The sequence below is a fragment of the Leopardus geoffroyi genome, chromosome C3 (assembly GCF_018350155.1).
Source record: "Leopardus geoffroyi isolate Oge1 chromosome C3, O.geoffroyi_Oge1_pat1.0, whole genome shotgun sequence".
NCBI lineage: Eukaryota > Metazoa > Chordata > Mammalia > Carnivora > Felidae > Leopardus > Leopardus geoffroyi.
The window spans coordinates 95883101-95905585 of record NC_059338.1 but is presented as its reverse complement, the minus strand read 5'-3'; the positions used below and the strand labels follow the sequence as shown (position 1 = coordinate 95905585).

General features: G+C 33.4%; 1 protein-coding gene across 6 annotated transcripts in view; it reads right to left on the bottom strand.

Moving 5' to 3' along the window:
- The window catches only part of CSMD3 (CUB and Sushi multiple domains 3), a 1255667-nt gene that overhangs the window by 1099412 nt on the left and 133770 nt on the right, over nucleotides 1-22485 (bottom strand). For all 6 annotated transcript variants that reach the window (XM_045453867.1, XM_045453870.1, XM_045453869.1 and 3 more), the window contains exon 2: nucleotides 21422-21644. In XM_045453867.1, the coding sequence (XP_045309823.1) occupies nucleotides 21422-21644 (223 nt within the window). The remainder of the gene's footprint in view (nucleotides 1-21421; nucleotides 21645-22485) is intronic.

The window sequence follows — 22485 nt, the reverse complement described above, 5'->3', positions numbered from 1 at the left end:
CTAGAAAAATGTTGCTATAGCTGATGTCGAAGAAATTCATCTATGTTCTCTTCTAGGAGTTTTATGGTTTCAATCTCCTATTTAGGTCTTTAATCCATTTTGAATTTATTTTCATGTATGGTGTCAGAAAGTGGCTCAGTCCTTGTGACCTGCAATAACATGGATGCACCTAAAGGGTATTTGCTGAGTGAAATAAGTCAGATTGAGAAAGACAAATACCATATCATTTCACACATATGTGGAATCTAAAAAACAGAACAGCAGAATCAGGGCTGTAAATACAAAGAACAAACTAACAGTTGTCTGAGGGGAAGGGTGGTGAGGTGGGTAAAATAAGCGAAAGAGAATGGGAGTATAGACTTTTTGTCACGGAATTAGAAAAGTCAGGAATAAAAAGTACAGCCTAGGGAGTATCGTCAATGATACCGCAATAGGGTTGTATGGTGGCAGATGGTAGCTGCACTTGTGGTGAGCACAGCGTAATGTGTAAACTTGTGGAATCACTATGTTGTACATCTGAAACTAATGTATCATTGTGTGTCACCTGTACTCAAAAATGTTTTTTCAAGTTCAACCTCCTGCAATAAGAAGAATACAAATTCAAACCATGACAGTATTTTACAACCAATGGATTGTCAAAAGTTAAGATTTCTAATAGCTGTCAAGTGTTGAATTGGTCCAGTATAGAGACATTATACATTGTAAATAATTTATTATACATTGTTAGTAGTACTGTAGAGTGCTGTGACTGCTTGGGAAAACAATGAGCTTTACATAAATTTGAATAAATTTGAACAATTACATCTTCTGTATACATTGAATCAGCCCTTCACTCTGAGATCTAAGACACTCTCTTCTACCCTGTTCCCTAAGAAGTATACAAGTTTATTCGTAGCCACATTATTTATATAAGCAAAAGTGAAAGCGATACAAATGAATGTCTTCTAGAAAATAGACAAAGAGCATTATATTCATAATTGAAGTGTAGTATATGCATAAGACTGAATGAAAACTATAATGGTGTGCTATATATTTCATAAAACTTAAAAATAAGCAAAATTAAACTTTATTTTGTTTAGAGATACTTTAATGTATGATTAAACTATAGTTTTTTAAATTAAGGATGGCCTTTATACAGGAATATTTTCCCGTCTACTGGTGAGACATCAGAGTAAGGCCAGGGAAGGTATAAGGAAGAAACAAATATGGGCACTCTCTTGGTTAAGTGGCAGGCTTATGAGTATTCATTCTAATACAATCCATCTTAAATTGTATGTCACATTATATATTTTTATATACAAAATTATTTTTATTTTATTTATTTTTTAATATGAAATTTATTGTCAGATTGGTTTCCATACAACACCCAGTGCTCATCCCAAAAGGTGCCCTCCTCAATACCCATCACCCACCCTCCCCTCCCTCGCACCCCCCATCAACCCTCAGGTTGTTCTCAGTTTTTAAGAGCCTCTTATGGTTTGGCTCCCTCCCTCTCTAACTTTTTTTTTTTCCTTCCCCTCCCCCATGGTCTTCTGTTAAGTTTCTCAGGATCCACATAAGAGTGAAAACATATTGTATCTGTCTTTCTCTGTATGACTTATTTCACTTAGCATAACACTCTCCAGTTCCAAAATTATTTTTAAAAGAGAGTAAAAAGTATTTAGGACATTCATGTGGAAATATAACTGACCCATTAAATGGTGACTTAGTACCAGTGTCTCAAAAGATCTGGTGAGCAGTGAGTTGTATTAATATTGCTGTTCTTTTTGGTTATTTTCCAGCACTCCCATCTCATCCAAAAATAATTTGGCTTTTGTAATTAGGAAACATTATGTTTTAAATGAATGAAATGAGGTTTCTATGATTGATTTATGAATTAAAAAATTACCACAAGTATATTGATACCACTCTGGTAAGTTCCATATTCTGTGCATTTTTTAGTTCTATTCACTAGTCAGAGTATCACATTTACATAAGGATTCTGACATTTTGTTTTGATTTTCAAATAGTTCAAAAAAGCAGTTTTATTTTATTATTTATTTTTATTTTAGAGACAGAAAGAGCATGAGTGGGGGATAGAGGCAGAGGAAGAGAGAGAGGGATCAGGTCATGATCTCACAGCTTTGTGGGTGTGAGCCCCATATCAAGCTCTGAGCTGATAGTGCAGAGCCTGCTTGGGATTCTCTCTCTCCATCACTCTCAGCCCCTCCCCCACTCACACCATGTCTCTCTCTCTCTCTCTCTCAAAATAAATAAATAAACTTAAAAACAATTTTTTTGTTATTTTTTAATTTTTTAATGTTATTATTTATTTTGAGAGAGAGAGAGAGAGAGAGAGAGAGAGAGATGTGAGGGGAGGGGGAGAGAAAGAGAGTGAGCCGGCCATGGGGCTCAGTCTCAAGAACTGCAAGATCATGACCTGAGCCAAAATCAGGGGTTGGTTGCTTAACCAACTGAATCACCCAGGTGCCCCAAAAAAGCAATTTGGAAAGAAACATATAATACAAATATAATGCATTGATTTTAATATCGGTGAAAGATAGTTAACAATGTTTAATCACTAGATTTTGCCACTGATTTGTAGTCTTTAGTTTGTTATATGTGTGTGTAAACTTTATGATCTGTTCTGCTTTCCAAGATTAATGTTTTTAAATCTGCATTTAGGGAGGATCATTATTTAGAAACTTATCATGTATGCTTCTTGAATGCTTCAATTTTTTTTTTGTCTTCCCAACCTTTATATCCCAATTTAGTAATATAATATTTTATAATATCAAATTAAAAATTTTAAATACCATTTTTGAATTTATATATAGTTAACTTCTGATTTTTGTCTAAATATACCCATTTAAAAATACAATTGAATGTCTTTGGGATTTTTAAAAAGATAACCTGCATAACCATGCACTTAATCATTATGCATTTTTCTATTGATAAATTTACTTTTTTCCTACATAAGCTCAATATCTTCTACATATCTTAAGAACATCAAACTTTAAGCATTTATGAAGGAATATTTCCTTATTTTATACACGATAATTTTTATGACAAAGATACAGCTTTGGGTACGTATCATGTCATAACAGCATATAGGTGATTATTTTTAATGTGGACTTTTATATAAATATGGGCCTTTTAATGTTCTTGACCTTTTGATTTGCATTTAGTAAAAAGACTTTGTAAAATAAATGGTCAGTAAAATATCTGATTATGCAGTTGTGTAGTTTAAAGTAAATCTTCTATTCAATCATTCTAAAATTAGTGTAGTTGAAAAATGTAAACAAAACATAACTAATGAGTTGTGCTATTGAAATTCAAACTTCAGTCTTTTTAAAATCTGTTTTTTATGATTTTGAAGACATTGATCTTTTTGAGATTTACTTATCTAATAGGCGTATTGGGAAGAATATCTGAAATGATATTATGAGAATTGTATATAAATAGCCTGACATAAAGTGTGTATTCAGAAAAAAACTACCTTTCTAATAGATACAGTATATCTGTAGCTTCCCTTAGAATATTATATATTAACAAATTTAGATGAATTCACAAAAAATTCATCTGGGATGCCCAATTTAAAAATTCTATTTAGGGTTTTAGAATGCTGTATGTAAATTTCTGTTATTGAAAACATGATATTTATAAGAACATCTAGTTGCTTTATGTGAGAAAAGCCGTAGTTTGATTATGCTATTTTACAGATGAAAACATGAATGTTTATGGAGAGTGACTTGCAAAAGAAATATCGCTAGTTAGTGACTTATAACGCTATGTATAGTTTGCTTTTAAAATATCAGTGCTGTTTTTCTGAAAGCAGGCTAACGAAAGTAAACCTTTCACAGATTTGCTATAAAAGATTGAATAAATGTAATTCATGGAACAAAGCGCTTAAATTTGCTTGTTGACATCTTTTGTTTTATGATTTAACCCCTGTTTTAATGGTTTAATTTAGTCTGTTCTCCACTAAAAGCCACCTCGATTCTTTCTGGCAACATGCCTAGTATGAACAACAAATGATTGTGTATGCTCTTGAATCCTTGCCTTACTCAGATTTGAAAGAGTCTTTTATGTTGACAAAAAGTTCTAGAAACCCCGACTGTCCTTGAGATTTATCCAATCATTAATTTGAATGCTCCAAAGTGAGAAATGATATCGAATGAGAAGAGTCATTAACTGCCTAAGGTGCATCAAAATTTTAATTGGTTTTTTTTTCCTAATTCACTTGCATGCCTTATGGTGATGCAATAAGTCTTTAGTGAATTAAAGTGTTGGAGAGGAGGACACTAGCCACAGTATAACATCCTTTTCAAGCATGTTCATAGAAAAACCCACTTCTACACTCAATTTTTGTGTTTTCTGAAGTCTGTATTTTTTACACAAGGCTATCACCAAGATCATCCATAGTTGGATTAGCAGTAAGCAAAATCCACATTGCCATTTGGAGATCTCATTAATACTATATATAAATAAGAAAAACCTAGTATTGCTTCTCTTTATTGAGTAAACAGTTATTAATATCATATGCAATCTACATATGCATATACATACAAAAAACACATACAAATCATCTATGCCAGTAGGTCAAGCGCTTAGGGCCTCTGAATTTCATTATACAAGAGAGATAATCAGGATACAAGGACTGGTTGCAACTCTGAAGTCTTCAGAGACAGGAGACTGGGTTGGGTTGTATCATCTAAATCAAACATGACACGCTGAGATGGGGACTTGGGAGTAGAGTTAAATCAAGGATATACTGCCATGCAAGTACTGCATACCCTATGGCCATTTGTTTCTATGGTCTAACAAGTCGTTTAGATATTTTCTAATTAATATTTGTGGGCAAGTTGTTCTCTACCTCAATATTTTACTTACAGGAAAGACACAGATCATTGCATTGCAGTCTAAAGAGAAGCAATTGGGATGAGGAGAGGTTTTAACATGAGTATTAGGAAGTTATATGGGAAATTGAGGAAGCAAAGGAGAGAAAAAGAGATAGGATTAATTATGTAAGAAGAGACTATAGTGGTTGCTCAGGAATATTTATGGGGACACCACCAACATTTTCTGAAGGAGGAAAGGTCAACCAATTGCACAAGTGGGAACTCAAGCTATAGATTGTTGTTTATTAATCTTAATTACTATTCATTATGTCTTACGCTGTGGATTCTATGGTTATGTCAAGAGTCTAGTGAGTGTGGGGCGTCTGGGTGTTTCAGTGGCTTGAGCATCGGCTCGTGATTTCAGTTCTTGATTTCAGCTCAGGTCCTGATCTTGCAGTTTATGAGATCAAGCCCTCCATCAGGCAGCATGGAGGCTGCTTGGGATTGTCTCTCTTTGCCCCTTTACTGCTTGCTTATGCACTCTCTTTATCTCAAAATAAATAAATAAATAAATAAACATTAAAAAAAAGAACTTAATGAGTTCATAAAACTAAACAAGAAATTGCAACAGGATATATATTATATCTATTATATTTATCCCTCACAGTACTGAGAAAAAAATATTGGGTAAATAAAATGATTTTCAATAACAATAAGGGAACGAAGTTCAGAGATTTTAATCACAGTAATGAAGTATATTTTATAACTATAACCAAGAAGGCATAAATTATAGATAATCACAAAGGAAAAAACAAACCAAATAAAGGGGTAGCTTTACAAGAGAAATAGAAAAATAAGATAGATCTTCCTCTAGCAAAATTTAGTTGATCAAGTAGTCATTTTTTTTTTTAATTTTTTTTTTCAACGTTTATTTATTTTTTTTGGGACAGAGAGAGACAGAGCATGAACGGGGGAGGGGCAGAGAGAGAGTGGGAGACACAGAATCGGAAACAGGCTCCAGGCTCTGAGCCATCAGCCCAGAGCCTGACGCGGGGCTCGAACTCACGGACCGCGAGATCGTGACCTGGCTGAAGTCGGACGCTTAACCGACTGCGCCACCCAGGCGCCCCAATCAAGTAGTCATTTTTAAAAGCTACTTGAAATATGTTTCATTGGAGCTGTGCTCAGCAGCATCCAATATAATTTATTGAATTGTCAGTTCTAGGATTCCTTAATAGGTAGGCCATCATAATTCTTATTCACTATAATACCACAGGGAGTAAAATGAACATAGACTTCCTTACACTTCTGAGGTTTATCATAGACCTAAATATAAAGGCTAAAATTTCTAAACTTCAGAAGAAAGTGTAGGAGAATCTTTTTCTGTCGTTTGTCAGACTAGAGAGAAAAACAAGATTTTAAAAATTAATAAATTGGATTTTATCAAAATTAAAAATTTCAGCTCATCAAAAGATGTGGAACAAAATGAAAAGCAAATTAAGATTGGAAGAAAACATTTGCAACGTATATATTTGTCAAAAAAATGGTATAAAGATTGAATAAGGACTCTTATAATTCAATAATATCAAGGCAAATCAAACATCCCAATTAAAAACAGGCAAAATATTTGAACAGACATTTCATAAGACATATCAATAAATGCTCAATAAGCACATAAAAAAGTGCTTATAGCATTAGAATATGCTATAAGGAAATATAGGAAATGCAAAATAAAAACAGTAAGATTGTCAACCTTGAATGTTGGCAATGATGTAGAGCAATCAGAACTCTTATACAATGATGGCAGAATATAAAATAGGACAACCACTTGAAAAACCTGTTTGGGGTATTTTTATGATATGACACATAGATTTAACCAATAATCCAACAATTCTACTACTAGGTATTATTCTAAGACAAATGAAAATGCAATCACAGAACTACTTGTATAGGAATATTGATTGCATCTTTATTCTGAATAGCTCCAAACTTAAAAATATCCAGACTTTCACTAACAGGAAAGTCAACAATTCATGGAATGAAATGTTACTCCACAACAAAAAGGAATAAACTGTTGATACAGCAATGTGATTGAATCTCAGAAACAATATCCTTAGAGAGAAAGCCAAATACAAAAAGTACATATTGTAGCAATCAATTTCTATGAACATAAATATTGAAGGGGCCAACTAATCCATGGTAAAGCAAATTAGTACAGTGGTTCCTTGGGAAGGTGTAGGGATTGACTGGAAAGGAATACAATAGGACTTTCTGGGATGATGAAAACATGTATGTTAATAGAGATGTGGATTACCTGAGTTTATGACTGTTTCACCAAAACATAATTGTACACTTGAGATCTGAATATTGAGCTGTAGAAAATGTATGACCCAATGATGAATAAAGTTTTGATTCTAACATATATTAACTTAATTCAAAATTCTCATTCTATTTAGTCAACAATGAGAACAAGATGTGCATATGTAAATATATATGCTTTAAGTTTTTCTCTATTGGTTTAGGACCACTATCTGAGAAATAAAAGAATTGTTTAGAAAAAATGAAATGATTTTGACAGACTCATGTAATTATTTGATGTCACATTGTTTAACTTTAAAAAAGACTTTTGTTCTTCACAATCCCTTTATATTATCAAGTGTGTAACTTGGTGAATTTGAAAATTTCAAAAATGAATTTTTATGATATGGTTTTGATTATCTGAATATTTATTTGCTGAGAATGGACATAGGCAATATTTATTTTCATAATGATGTTCTCTTACAGTTTAAAACTTAAACCCTAAATCACTAAATAATACATATTAGAAAAATATTCTTGAAATTTGGAAGAGATAAAGGAACCAGAAAAAACTAGTTTTTTTCTATGGCCTGTGGGTATTCCAGGTAAAAATCTTATAAATCAAAGACTAGTAAAAAAAGGGAAAAACTCATCACACCCCATTACCATGAGAGAATCACAAATGTCATTTTGGTGTAAGTCTTTCCCAGTTGATAAATAAACAAACAGATATAAATGCACAAGCTATCTTTTATTATTATACATTCTGTTTTGTGGTCTTTATTTTTATTCTATCCAGTAATATATTGTGAACCCTTTTCCACCCATAAAAAATTCATATAAGATTTGGTATCTAATTGCTACGTTTTGTCCCGTGGTTATTAATCATTCTCTATAATAAGACATTCATGATTTTGTTATTTAAACAAAGCAGCAAACAAAAATCTGTATGTAATTTGGGGAGTGAGATGTTTATTTTATTTATTTATTCATATTATAGTTAATAATTATTATTTATGAATAATATAATTTATTTATGATAAACTCCTGGATACCTAATGCAGGACAACCTAATGCTGTTGTCTTTCAGAAACAGTTTATAGACTGATATTACCACTACTCATGCAGGAAAGTACCTAAATATCTTCACCAATGCTGTTTACAGTTGTTTAGGTCTTAGTTTTATACTTGAAAAATATTACATTGCTACCTACTTTTGTTTTTTTATTTTTGCTAGTTTTTTATTTTATATTAGTGATTTAACATTTTTCATTTTGTAAAAAGTTTACATTTTGTAAACTCCCTGTGCATATATTTTTGCACATTTCCATTTATGACTATAATTTTCATATTTTTAAAAGTTATTTAAGTACATCAAGACTTCGTATCTTATACATCTTGAAACTTATGTTCCATGATAATTAAATATTTTCTTTGAAGCACATTGTGATCATAGAAAATGTATTTATTCATGTTATCACATCTTGTAATCTCTTTAGTTTTTATTAAGTTTTATAATAACAGGAAACCTCTCTCTTCCCTCAATAGCTTCTGTATTTCATCTTTTGTTTGGCTGAGTTGATATAAAGTTTGTTCCAAATCCTTTCTACTCTTAAATCAGCCAATACCATATCCTTTAATTATTGTTATACATTTTTATTTTACAGTTTAGTTTAAACTTTCTATTCCTATATTTAAATATTTTCCTGGTTATTCATGTGATTGATGAACTCATATATCATTTTTTTCACGCAAACCAACATACACTAGGAATTTTGAATGAAATTGTATTATAACTTCAAAGAATAAGAGCTTTACAAACTGTAGTCTCTTTTTTTATTTCAAAATTTAATCTTTGTTCCCATGAATATAGTGTGGCTATCCATTTTCCACTGGTGGCTTTTAGTACTAGAATACAAAATGTTTTATCATAAATGTTCTGCCTAACATTGAGTTCATATCAACATTTCACTAATTTTGCTGCTATTTGTAATATATTTGTGAGTTTTCTAAATGATGGTTGATGAGACAGTGACTCTAATCAACACACTTAATTTTCTTTGTATATTTCCAGTAAATTATCTAAGTTTTCTATATATACAATCATAAGATTTATAATCAATTAAAATTTGGTATCTTTTTTCAGTAGTTTCATACATATTTCTGTATGTTTATATCATTTGATTTTTGATAATTTATCCTCCTCAGTTGTAATTATAGCTTATACTTCCCTTTTCTCTGATTTTAATGGCAAAGAAGTTATAATTATATTGTCCTTAAAACCATATAAGCAAAACTGACCATCTATATGCCGTCTTTAAGGAGCAGCTGAAGTTAGCCATGAGGACTAATGCACAGCAAAGTTAAATAACACTAATGCACAGTGTTATTTAATTTAAGAGATTAAGAGATATTCTATATTATATTTTGGGATCATCTCTTTGGTTTTGTTATAAGAGTACTATCAAACCTACACTGTCAAAAATTTCATATGATTTTGGCTCCTATAAAGCTAATTACATCTTTCTTCCTTTGAATTATTGACAATGTGAATATTATCTATTATTATTAAGCCACCCCAACATTTCTATGGTGATGATGTTTTATTCTCTGATTGGAGTTTTATGTTATGCTGATGTGTGTTTACCTGTTAAAGTGCTGGTAGCAGCATATCAGAGATATAAAAGATTTGTATGTCATTAGGGTTCAGGAAAATTTTCAGATATTGAGAATTTTCCATTTCACAAGAATTTAAATAATTCACTTCAAAAAATATTCATAAAAATACATTTTGAGCAGTTATACTGTTATCTATTTTAATTTTCTCAATAGCTTTTGTATTCTTCACTCCTTTTAAATATAAAAAACATCACTATTTTAAGTAAAATAATTTTTTCTTAAAATGGGATGGAATAGAGTTGTGTATAATAGTGTTGCATATTATGTAACTCATTCATGTGATACCTACTTATTTCACAGAATTCACTATATCAAAAAACAGTAACTTTTTGTTAGTTGTAGACAGTGTGGTTTCCACAGAGCAGCTTAAAGTGATCATTTCAGATTATAAAATATAACAGGGTTATGGTTTGTGGTAACTACAAAAAGGTGACTTTACTGGTTGGAAAAAATTGCAAAAGATCCCCCTTATTATGAATGTATTGTAAAGTATGTCTTCTTTCCCCACACTGACACAGTACCCTGGGTTGGGGTAGGGGCATGACCTTGGCTGAAGTAACACAGGCTGGATTGCTGGCTCCAAGGCCTGACAACTTTATGCAGTGTACAAAACTGACTATGTTGGTGATGGCCCAAGTTACATCATGTCACATCAATACTTAAAACTTTCTGATGGCCTTTGGTTCACTCAAAAAAACCCCAAAAACCAAAAATCAAAACAAAACAACAAAAAACAGTCTTTACAGTGGTCTGCCAGACTCTAGTGGCCTTGCCCTATTACATCACTTCTCAGGCCTCATTGTGTACTCATCTTCACACGCATGATCCAGAATTAGGATATTTCACTTGTTGTTCTTTTTCCTTGGAAATCTGTCACTTCCATCATCTCTTCCCAGCTCTCTCTGATTCCATTCAACTTGGCCCTGCCATTTAGAATGGCAAATTTGAGTGACATGATCATGGTGGAATAAAATTTTTCTACTCTCTTCCCCTAAAGAACACTGATTTAGATAATTGTCCAAGGATGAGAGACCATTTGTAGAAGTCCAAGAATCCAGCAGAGGTGTTCCAGCACATCACTGAAGCAAAAAAATTTAAGATTGGATGCATTAAAGATGATAACAGGAATAGTTTCACGTTATCTGCGTTATTCTTTCCTCAAGATAACACAGCTGAGCCTTCTCAGCCTTTGATTTCTTTCATGGGGGAAGTGAGAATATGTGAGTGAAAGCCCAGATGTCCCCAGAATATTTGGGGACAGAGATCAGCTGGGAGCTTGGAAGATATGGCTCTCAGAGGCCACAGAGGTATGTAGAGTCTACTTATTGCATCATGGACTCCATCAGGAAGCCTTCGCATGAGCTTCTCAGGATGCCTCACCTACAGATGTTCCACCTGACCCGTGCACCTGCAACACTCCTCACACCTCCACCAAACTGACCCACAAACCATGATAAATTCTCTGTGTGTGCTTCTGATGGCACTGAGGGCAAGTCTTTGCATATGGCTAGTGAATATATGCAGGAAGCTGCTTTCCTTTCAGGCCTGGGAGAAATTATTAAAATGAGCACTTAACCCCACCCTGCAGAAAGCAAAAGTGAGGCTCTCATCACCTGGCCTTGCTTTGAAAAATTGAGAGAAGGTACACAAGAATAAGAATTTCACCACAAGAGGGAACAAGAAGAGTAGGAAAACAAATGCAGTTGAGAACATTAGAAGGAATGGACCAAGCAGAAGAAAGAACCTCTGATGTAGAAGACAGGTCCTTTGAAATTATCCAGCGAAGAACAAAGAAAAAAGAATGAAATGAGTGAAGAAAGCCTATATAAACTATGGGATACCTTAAGTGACATATATATATCTCCAAAAGAAAAAAGGAAAAAAAAGGAGGAAAAACTTATTTAAATATTATTTTTTAATTTTTTAAATGTTTTATTTATTTTTGAGAGAGAGAGAGAGAGAGTGCAAGCAGGGGAGTGGCAGAGAGAGAGGGAGACACAGAATCTGAAGCAGGCTCCAGGCTCTGAAACTGTCAGCATAGAGTCCAACACAGGGCTCGAACCCATGAACCATGAGATTATGACCTAAGCTGAAGTCGGACACTTAAATGACTGAGCCATTCAGGCGCCCAAGGAAATAGCTTATTTAAAGAAGTACTGGCTGAGAACTTCCCAAATCTGAGGAGAAATTTTGACACCCAAGTTCATGAAGCTAATAGGTAATCTCAAAATTTCAACCTCAAACAGCATTTCTCTGAGACACAGAATAAAACTGTATAAATCAAAGAAAAGGAATTTTAAAGCAGCAAATAAAAAATATCCTCATACAAAAGGATACCCACATTGGGGTACCTGGGTGGCTCAGTCGGTTAAGCTTCCGACTTCGGCTCAGGTCATGATCTTGCAGCTCGTGAGTTCAAGCCCCACATCTGGCTCTGCGCTGACAGCTCAGAGCCTGGAGCTTGCTTTGGATTCTGTCTCCCTGTCTCTCTGCCCCTCCCCTGCTCATACTCTGTCTCTCCCTGTCTCAAAAATAAATAAACATTAAAAAAAATTTTTAAAGGATACCCACATAAAGCTATCAGTAGATAACACAGCAGAAGTCTTGAAGACCAGGAGAGAGTGGAATGATAAATGCAAAGTGCTGAAAGAAAACAAAACAGAACAAAAACAAAACCAAAAAAACCTGCTAACCCAAGAATACTATACTAGGCAGTTATCTTTCAGATAAAGGGACATAAAGATGTCCCCAAGGAAACAAAACCTGAGATGTTTACCACTACACCTGCCTTACAAGGAGTTCTGAAAAGAGTTCTTCAAACTGAAATGAAAGGATGCTAATTAGTAACATGAAGAATTATGAAAATGCACAACATTCTGCAAAACATAAGTATATAGTTAAATTTATAATACTTTAATATTGTAAAATGGTTTTACCAGTGTAAAGACTTAATTCTCATCTCTAATTAAGAGTTAACTGTAGTAAAAGGTAACGGACCAAAGTATTACAAATAAATATAGTTGCAATACTTTGTTAATGGATATGTAATATTAACACCTCTGCTACTCCCTGTGGTTTGTGTGTGTGTGCCCAGGAGCAGGGGAGGCTTGTGACATCAAAAACATAAAACGCTGGGGAGGGGATTGAAAGGATAGAGTTTTTATATGCAAGTGAAGTTGTCATTAGCATAAAATACACTACTGTGTGTATAAGATATTTTAAGTAAGCCACATAGTAATTAATCACAAAGCAAAAACCTACAGTTGATACACTAAAGATAAAGAGAAGGGAATCAAAACATACCACTATGGAAAATTTTCAATTCACGAAGGAAGACAAAAGAGAGAGGATCAAAGGAATTACAAAAAAGTCAGTAACAGTTAACAAAGCAACAGTCCTAAGTACTTCGCTACCAACAATTATTTTAAATAATGGATTAAATTCTCAAAGCACAAGGCATAGAATAGCTGAATGTGTAAAAAAGAAGACCCAACTGTATGCTGACTACAACAGATATACTCAGTTTAAAAATACACATAAACTTAAGGTGAAGCAATAGAAAAAAGTATTCTCTGGGAATGGAAACCATAAGAGACCAAGGTTAGCTATTTTTATATTAGATAAAGTAGAGGTTAAGTCAAAACTGTAGTAAGAGGCAAACAAGGTCATTTATAATGATAAAAGAGTAAATACATCAAGGACATATAACAATGGTAAATATATACACAATCTCTGAGTACCTAAATATATTAAGCAAATATAACAGATCTGAAAGGAGACATACACTACAACACAATAATAGTAGGAGACTTTATTACTCACTTTCAACAATAGATATTCAGACAGAAAAACATTAAGGAAATACTGGACTTGACCTATACTTTAGATCAAATGGAGCGAACAGACATACAGAGAACACTCCATCCAGTGGCAGAATACACATTCTTCTCAAGCACACATGAGATATTCTCTAAGACAGATAATAGGTTAAGTCACAAAACAAGTCAATGAATTAAAAAAAACATGAAGATCATATTAAGTATGTTTTTCAAATAAAATAATATGAAACTAGAATTCAATAACGGGAGAAATGCTGGAAAATTTACAAATATGTGTAGCACACTCCTGAAAAATTGATGGGTCAGGAAGAAATCAAAAGGGAAATTTAAAAAATCTTGAAACAAACAAAAATGGAATCACAGTATACCAAAACTTATGAGCTAAAGCATAAGCAGTTCTAAGAGGGAGTCATAGTGACAAATGCCTACATTAAGAAAGAAGATCTCATATAAACAACCTAAATTTACATCTCAAGGAAGTAGAAGAAGAAAAACAAAGCAAGCCCAAAGACTATCAGAAGGAAGAAAATAACAAATTTCATAAGATAAATAAATGAAGGGCTCCTGGGTGGCTCAGCGGGTTGAGTGTCTGACTCTTGATTTCAGCTCGTGTCATGATCACATGGTTCATGGATCAAGTACCACATTATGCTCTGTGCTGAGTGGAGCCTGCTTGGGATTCTCTTCTCCTCCCACTACCCCTTCCTTGCTGAAACTCACTCACTCTCTCTCTCAAAATAAAGAAATAAACATTAAAAATGAAATAGAGACTAGAAGCACAACAGAAAAGATCAACAAAACTTAGAATAAAACTTAGGTTTTCTGAAAAGATAAACAGAATTGACAAAACTTTAGTTGGACTAAGAAAAAAAAGCAAAAATTCAAATAAAATCAGAAATGAATAAGGAAACATTATAATCAATACCACAGAAATTCTAAAGATTGTAAGAAACTATTATGAACCATTATTCCCCAAATAATTGGATAACCTAGAATAAAATTTCTGAACAAATAAAAGCCCATAACGGGATGGTTTCACTGGTGAAATCTACCAAGCATATTAAGAATTAAAGCAAAACCTTTTATACTCTTCCAAAAATTTGAAGAGGAGGGAACACTTCCAGATTTTATGAGGCCACCATTACTCTGCTATCAAAGCCAGATAAGGATACCATAAGAAAAGAAAACTACAGGCCAATAACCCTGATGAATATAGATGCAAAAATCTCAACAAAATAGCGATTTAGCAAACTAAATTCATTTAAAAAAAAATTTTTTTTTCAACGTTTATTTATTTTTGGGACAGAGAGAGACAGAGCATGAACGGGGGAGGGGCAGAGAGAGAGGGAGACACAGAATCAGAAACAGCATCCAGGCCCTGAGCCATCAGCCCAGAGCCCGACACGGGGCTCAAGCTCACGGACCGCGAGATCGTGACCTGGCTGAAGTTGGACGCTTAACCGACTGTGCCACCCAGGCGCCCCATAGCAAACTAAATTCAAAGGCACATTAAAAGGGTTATACACCATGATTTATCCCTGGGATGCAAAGGTATTTTCATATGTAGAAATTAATCAGTGTGATACACCACATTAATGTCATGAAAGATAAAAATTTATAATCATTTCAGTAGATACAGAAGAATCCATTTGACAAAATTTAACATGTACTCCATGATAAACATTATTAACAAATTAGATATAAACATAGAATAGACATAACTCAAATAATAAAGGACAACCCCACAGCTAACGTCATACTCAATGATGAAAAGTTGAAAAGTTTTCCTCTAAGTTGTGAACAAAACAAGGTTGTCCACTCTCACCACTTGAATTCAATATAATATTGGAAGTCCTAGACGGAGCAATAAGGTAAGAAACATAAATAAAAGGCATCCAAATATGGAAGGAAACTGTAAACCTGTCTTTGCATATGATAATGATCTTATAAACCGAAAATCCTATAGACCCCATCACCCTGTTAGAACTAATAAACTAATTCAGTAATGTTTCAGATAACAAAATAAAAAGTCAGTTGCATATTTATACCGTAAAAATGAACTCTATGAAAAAGCAATAAAGGAAACAATAGCTTTACCCTAGCATCAAAAGCAGTAAACTACTTTGGAACCAATTTAACCAAGGAAGTGAAATACTTGTACACAAAAACTATAACTTTGATGAAAAGAAAAATTATAGAAGATACAAATAATTGGAAAGCTATCCCTTGTTCATGGATCAGAAGAATTGGTATTATTAAAATGCCCATAATACCCAGAGTTCTTTCTTCTCAAAATTCCAATGGCATTTTTCAGAGAAATAGGAAAAAAAATCTTCAATGTGTATAACCCACAAAAGACCCTGAATTGCCAAAGCAACCCAGTAAGAACTATAAGAAGAATAAAGCTTAAGCTTCCAGATTTTGAACTTGCAAAGCTACAGTCACTAAAACAATATAGAACTGGCAAAAACAAAACAAACACACACACACACACACACACAAACAAAAAGCAGACACATAGACCAATGGAGTAGAATTAGAGAGTCAAGGAAGAAACCAACCCCCATACACAACCAAGAAATACTGGTAAGTGAGCCAAAAATAACCAATGGGGAAAAGATAGTCTCTTTAATAAACTGTTCTAGGGAAACTGGATAAACATATGCAAAAGAATGAATTAGATCCCTTTCTTATTCCCAAATAATCCGATCAAAAACGGTCAGAGGAGGGGTGCCTGGGTGGCTCAGTCTGTTGAGCCTTTGACTTCGGCTAAGGTCATGATCTCAGGGTTTGTGGGTTTGAGCCCTTCATTGGGCAGTGTGTGGACAAAAAAAAATGGGCAGATGACTTGAATAAACAATTTGTCAAACAAGTCACACAGTGCTCTATAGATAAATGAAAAGTTACTTGATATCACTAAATCATCAGAGAAATGCAAATCAAAACTACAGTGAACTGTCACCTCACACCTGTTGAAATGATTATTATCAAAAAAGACAAGAGATAACAAGTGTTAGTGAGGATGCCAAAGAAAGGGAACACTTGGGCACTGTTGGTGGAAATGTAAATTTGTTCAGCCACTATGGAAAACACCATGGATATTCTTCAAAAAATTCAAAATAGAACTACCATGTGATCTAATTTTCCACTTCTAGATACATGTCCAAAGGAAATGAAGTCACTATCTTGAAAAGATTACATTATCATATTCATTGCAGCTTTATTTACAATAGTTAAGAGGTGGAAACAACCTAAGCATCCAAGGATGGATGAGAAGTCCACCAGTAATACTATACAATATCACTTATGTGTGAATTCTAAAAAAGCCAAACTCAGAGAAATAGAGTAAAATGTTTCCAGGGATGGGGGTTGGGAAAATGTGAAGATTTTGGTCAAATGTTACAAGTTAACAGTTATAAGATGAAAAGTCCTGGGCATCTAATGTATATCATGTTGATTATAGTTAACAGTAGTGCATTTATATACTTGACATTTGCTAAGAGAACAAATCATAAATATTCTCACCACACATGGTAATTATGTGAGACGATAGAGGTGTTAACCTTATAGTGGTAATCATTTCACTATATCTATATCTATACCTATATATCTATATCTTTATCTATACCTATATCTATATCTATGTTATATCTATATCTATATCTATATATCTATATATCTATATATATATCTCAAATTATCATGTTGTACACCTTAATCTTACAAGATGTTATATGTCAGTTATTTCCATTAAACTGGAAAAAATTGAAGTCAACTCTCCCAACACTACCTCTCCCCCTCAGCTGGATTTCTGTTACTGTACAGCAATTGTTTATATTTACTGCCTACCTTCCCCAGTAAGAGTTTTTATATGTTCACACTTACCTGAATTATATATACCTTTTACTTTTAACATTATTAGCATTCATGAAAATTCTTGTAATTTAAGAAGATAAAATTCATGTCGTGGGCATTTCTACACTATGACTATGACTTTATGATAACTGCCTCCTTTTTTCAATGACTTTAGAAGTTATTTATTTAGAAAATTAAGCATTTTTAAAACTTAACTTTTTAATGTTTATTTATTTTTGAAGAGAGAAAGAGAGAGGAGGAGGAGGAGGGGCTGAGAGAGAGGAAGAGAAAGACTTCCAAGCAGGCTCCATGTTGTCAGTTTAGAGCCCGATGTGGGGTTGAACTCATAAACCATGAGATCACGAGCTGAGCCAAAACCAAGAGTCAGGCACTTAATCCACTGAGCCATCCAGTCATCTCAAAACTTAACTTTGTTTTTAACAGTAAAATAAAAGTGTGAATAGGAGCATTTTGACAATGTGACCTATGTTTTCTGTTGACTGGTCCCAGCATTCTTCATGTCACTTTCTACAACTGAGGTTGGAACGAAATGCTGTTTTTCTGTAATACTTTTTACCTAGGGATGGTGATATGAGGTTGTTATTTCATTTAAAGCTAATGCTGTTATATGAATTACTTATGAAAGAAAACAAAAAAACATATCTTGTAGTAGGAGAATAATTAAATGAATTATAGTATAATTAAATATAAGCATCTGATAATTTGATGCTAACAAAAATTCTAGTCACATGTGAAGTGTATGTATTTTAATGTAGGGAGATTGAATAAGGACATAAATAGCATAAGTAGGATGACCCTGAATATATAAATACATCTCATAGGATTAAAATGATTTTTTAAATTTTTGGCATAATTTTCTTATTTAGAAAATACGGTATTCACATAAAAAGTAAAGAAAGCTAAGAATTACTTTCATGCATCAAGTAAACCAAATTGTTTCAAATGCACCAGCCTCTTAATGGAGACCTATGAAGAAATTCTCTAATGGTGTGTTGCTTCAAGTACTACATTTAGCCTGCAATATCAATTTTTATTTAATAAATTAAAAATTCACAGGATAACAAACAGGATCATCAAAAATTGGAGTGTTAGATAATATTTTGAACGTATGAAATTGTGTTTGTCAAATCCAATGTGCCTCTCTATTTATACAAGCAAGAATGACAAGACCTACACACCATCTTTTCTGCATTATTGCAAGGCAAGTATAACAAGCCATTACAAAATATCTATTGGAGCTCATGGAAAATAACAAAATATAAGTATCAATTTCCGAAAGATAGAGAACAGCAGACATACCCTAATGGCACGTATTAAGTGAGAATGGAGAGAAACAAAAAGCAAGAAAACGTGAGTGAAACAGACAGACACAAAAGTAAATCAAACTGCCAGCAACAGTTTCAGCTTCTAATCAAACAGCAGACATTGTATATAAACAGTCTGGAAGATGCTGTAGGTTACACACTGGGTTTTTTTCTCCCTAGTCTTGCTATTTAAAATCAGCTGTAACATTAGGTTTAAGCATGAACACCAGTGGATGCATTATGCATCCAACTGTGAGCAAAATGGTATAGAGTACATATTAGAGGGGAATCTATAAAACAAATACCATGAATAAGTTTGTAATTTATTTTTTGGTTTATATCTTTATCTGTTATGTATGTTTAAAAATATTGGTTTTTATTATTTATCATATTTGTTAAATTTTGTCAAAGGAAAAGTAGACTATATCAATACATAAACCATGGAAATTATATATATTATTTGTGAATTATATATTTGAATTTTGTTTTTTTTTTTAATTTTTTTTTCAACGTTTGTTTATTTTTGGGACAGAGAGAGACAGAGCATGAACGGGGGAGGGGCAGAGAGAGAGGGAGACACAGAATCGGAAACAGGCTCCAGGCTCTGAGCCATCAGCCCAGAGCCTGACGCGGGGCTCGAACTCACGGACCGCGAGATCGTGACCTGGCTGAAGTCGGACGCTTAACCGACTGCGCCACCCAGGCGCCCCTTGTTTCTTTTTTTAACAAGCTTAAGCTCTGAACTGAGACAATTCTGGGTTATAGTGATGATCCTCCCTCTTGCTACTTTCAACAATTAACCTTGGGCAAGTAATGTAAGACTCATTTTCCTAATTGTAAAACATTGATGATAGGAATCTTTTCACATTGTTTGAGAAGTTAAATAATATAATGAATACAAAATACTTAGTAATGTCCGGTACGGGTACTTAATAAATACTAAGGGTTAGACTTACAGAGCATTCAATACATTGTAGTACACATAGAATCTCTGCAAATTAAATACTATTATTCCCATTTACAAATTGGGAAAAAATGAGAAGAAAAAAACTGATTTTCCCCATCTGACAAGGTCTTTTAACTTCCCAGAGGCCACAATTATTTCTTTTAAAAAAAGGAGCAGAGATAAAATAAAAATGTGTTTTCTCATTTTCCAAGGGGATCTGGAGAGAATAGACACTTAGGCAAACCATACTATCAGCGATTTTATAGTTAGAAACTACCAGATAGCATTGAGCGTTTCATTTCTTTTTTATATTTACACCAATTATATATTACATGCTGCTGCTGTAAAGAAAATATACACAAGTCTTTGTCATTTTATTTTTATATACATCATTTTAGCAGGCTGGAAACTCTAAGAATTACCTTTGTTACTCTCTTTTAGCCTGTAATCTGATTGGATGTATATAGATGACAGCAGATAACTACCCGCCTCACCCACACACTCTCTAGTGTACATAGTGCTGTCTTTCTATTGTGACTCAGTGCTGTGTCATTAACAGAAGGCATTGCGTTTTTAATGATATTGGCCATGATGATGAAATAACTCTGTGAGACATGTCAGCTTTTCTGTATATTCTTAAACAGATATTAAAAGACTTTGTGTAAAGGGAAGAAGAAATTGGAAATACTCAGTAAATGGATGTATAGAAAAAAGCAAACAAACAAAACCCTCATCAGTAACCAATTTAGTGACCTTTTCTTTGCATAATCATGCTGTTTGAAACAACTGAGGCATTTTTAACTATCATTCTGAGTGCAAACATAGCCAAGTATGTAAAGACTCTTTAATCTTAGAGTTTATTGACTTAGATTATTTTTGGATTAGAAGTTCAAAAACAGTTTACTACAGTTAAACATAATTACACACATTAGTTAAAATCTAGGACTAGAAGAGATATGTAATATCTGGTAGTTTGAACTTGGTTGAATTAGAGTTGATCTATATTTAAAAGGAGTTTTTGCTAAGACAGCAAAAATTTCTCACATATTTAGATACTCTATTTTTCAAAAAGAAATTTTGAAGAACCACTTAAATGACAGGGTACCAGCTAATGTCCACACCTGTTTTATCGAGTAGCTTATAAATAAATAATTTCCTTTGTATGGACAAATGTAAATTTCCTAGTTGGTGACATTAAAGGGTCGAATTTTCAGATATTTAGATTTTATAAACCATACATATTTTATAAAATTAATGTATTTTCATATGAATATTAATTTTTAAGTATTTCTGCATATTGTATATTAAAATTGGGTAGCCACATTACATGGTATGCTTTCACTTTTATCAAAAGTTATGCCCATAAGTAATGACACCTGAAAATAAGCACTTAACAAAAGTAAAATACCTTTAACCAATCTAAAAAGGTCACAATTCAATTTACATTCACTTTTTTGAGAGATAATATTAATATAGTATTATGAAGTCAGAGACACTGAACTAATTTGTTCATGAGATGATATATTTCCAAATTAACAATAATTAAATAGTGAATATGACTTTCATACAATTGTACCACAAATGTTAAGCACCCTGTGTGAAATAACATTTTACCCATAACATATTTTCCCTCCATTCTTCCATTCAAATCACACTAACCTTGTCCTAAAGTTTGTAGGATGAGGATGTCCATCATATAAGGATAAGTAGTCATATTCTTCTTCTAGAGCAAATGACTGAAAAACAATTTGTATTCTATTTCGTTCTTCTGCTATTATTACCCATGTACAGTTTGCACCATTTGGATATCCATATGGAAAACCAGGGCTTTCTATAGTGCCATTAAGTCCTTTTAAAGTTCCACCACATGTATAAATAAATCCTGCAACAAAAGACAAATAAACAGATATTAATATTATATAAAGCACAAACAATTCAGGAGATAATTTTGAAAAAGCCTTTTGTTTTTCCAAGACCTATGTTACCATAATTTTGTAAATGGCAAGAGCTAGGTGAATTACCTAATTTTATTTTTTAAAAAGATAAGACATAACAAACAAAATATTAGAAAATTTGCCATTTATCATGAATCTTGTGGCTAGTAATTATAAACCAGTCAATGAAGTAAAATTCTCCACACATCATTATCCATTTCATGATCCAACAGACAAAGTCTTGAACATGATACCTTCCCTGAAGTAGTTTCCAGTCTAATTTTAGAAAACTATAAACAACACTAAAAATTTAATGATTTTAGCATGCATTTTGGGTCTTAAAAATTCACTCCACTTTGGGGCGCCTGGGTGGCTCAGTCAGTTGAGCGGCCGACTTCGGCTCAGGTCACGATCTCACAGTCCGTGAGTTCAAGCCCCGCATTGGGCTCTGTGCTGACAGCTCGGAGCCTGGAGCCTGGAGCCTGTTTCGGATTCTGTGTCTCCCTCTCTGACCCTCCCCCATTCATGCTCTGTCTTTCTCTGTCTCAAAAACAAATAAACGTTAAAAAAAAAATTAACTTCACTTTTTCTTGGTGTAGCATGCTAAGTTTTTTTTAATGTTTATTTATTTTTGAGAGAGAGAGATTGGAAGAGGGGCAGAGAAGTGGGGGGCAAAGGATTTTCAGCGGGCTTTGTGCTAACAGAGAGCCTGATGTGGGGCTTGAACTCAGGAACCGCAATATCATGATTTGAGCCAAAGTTGGACACTTGATCAACTGAGCCACCCAG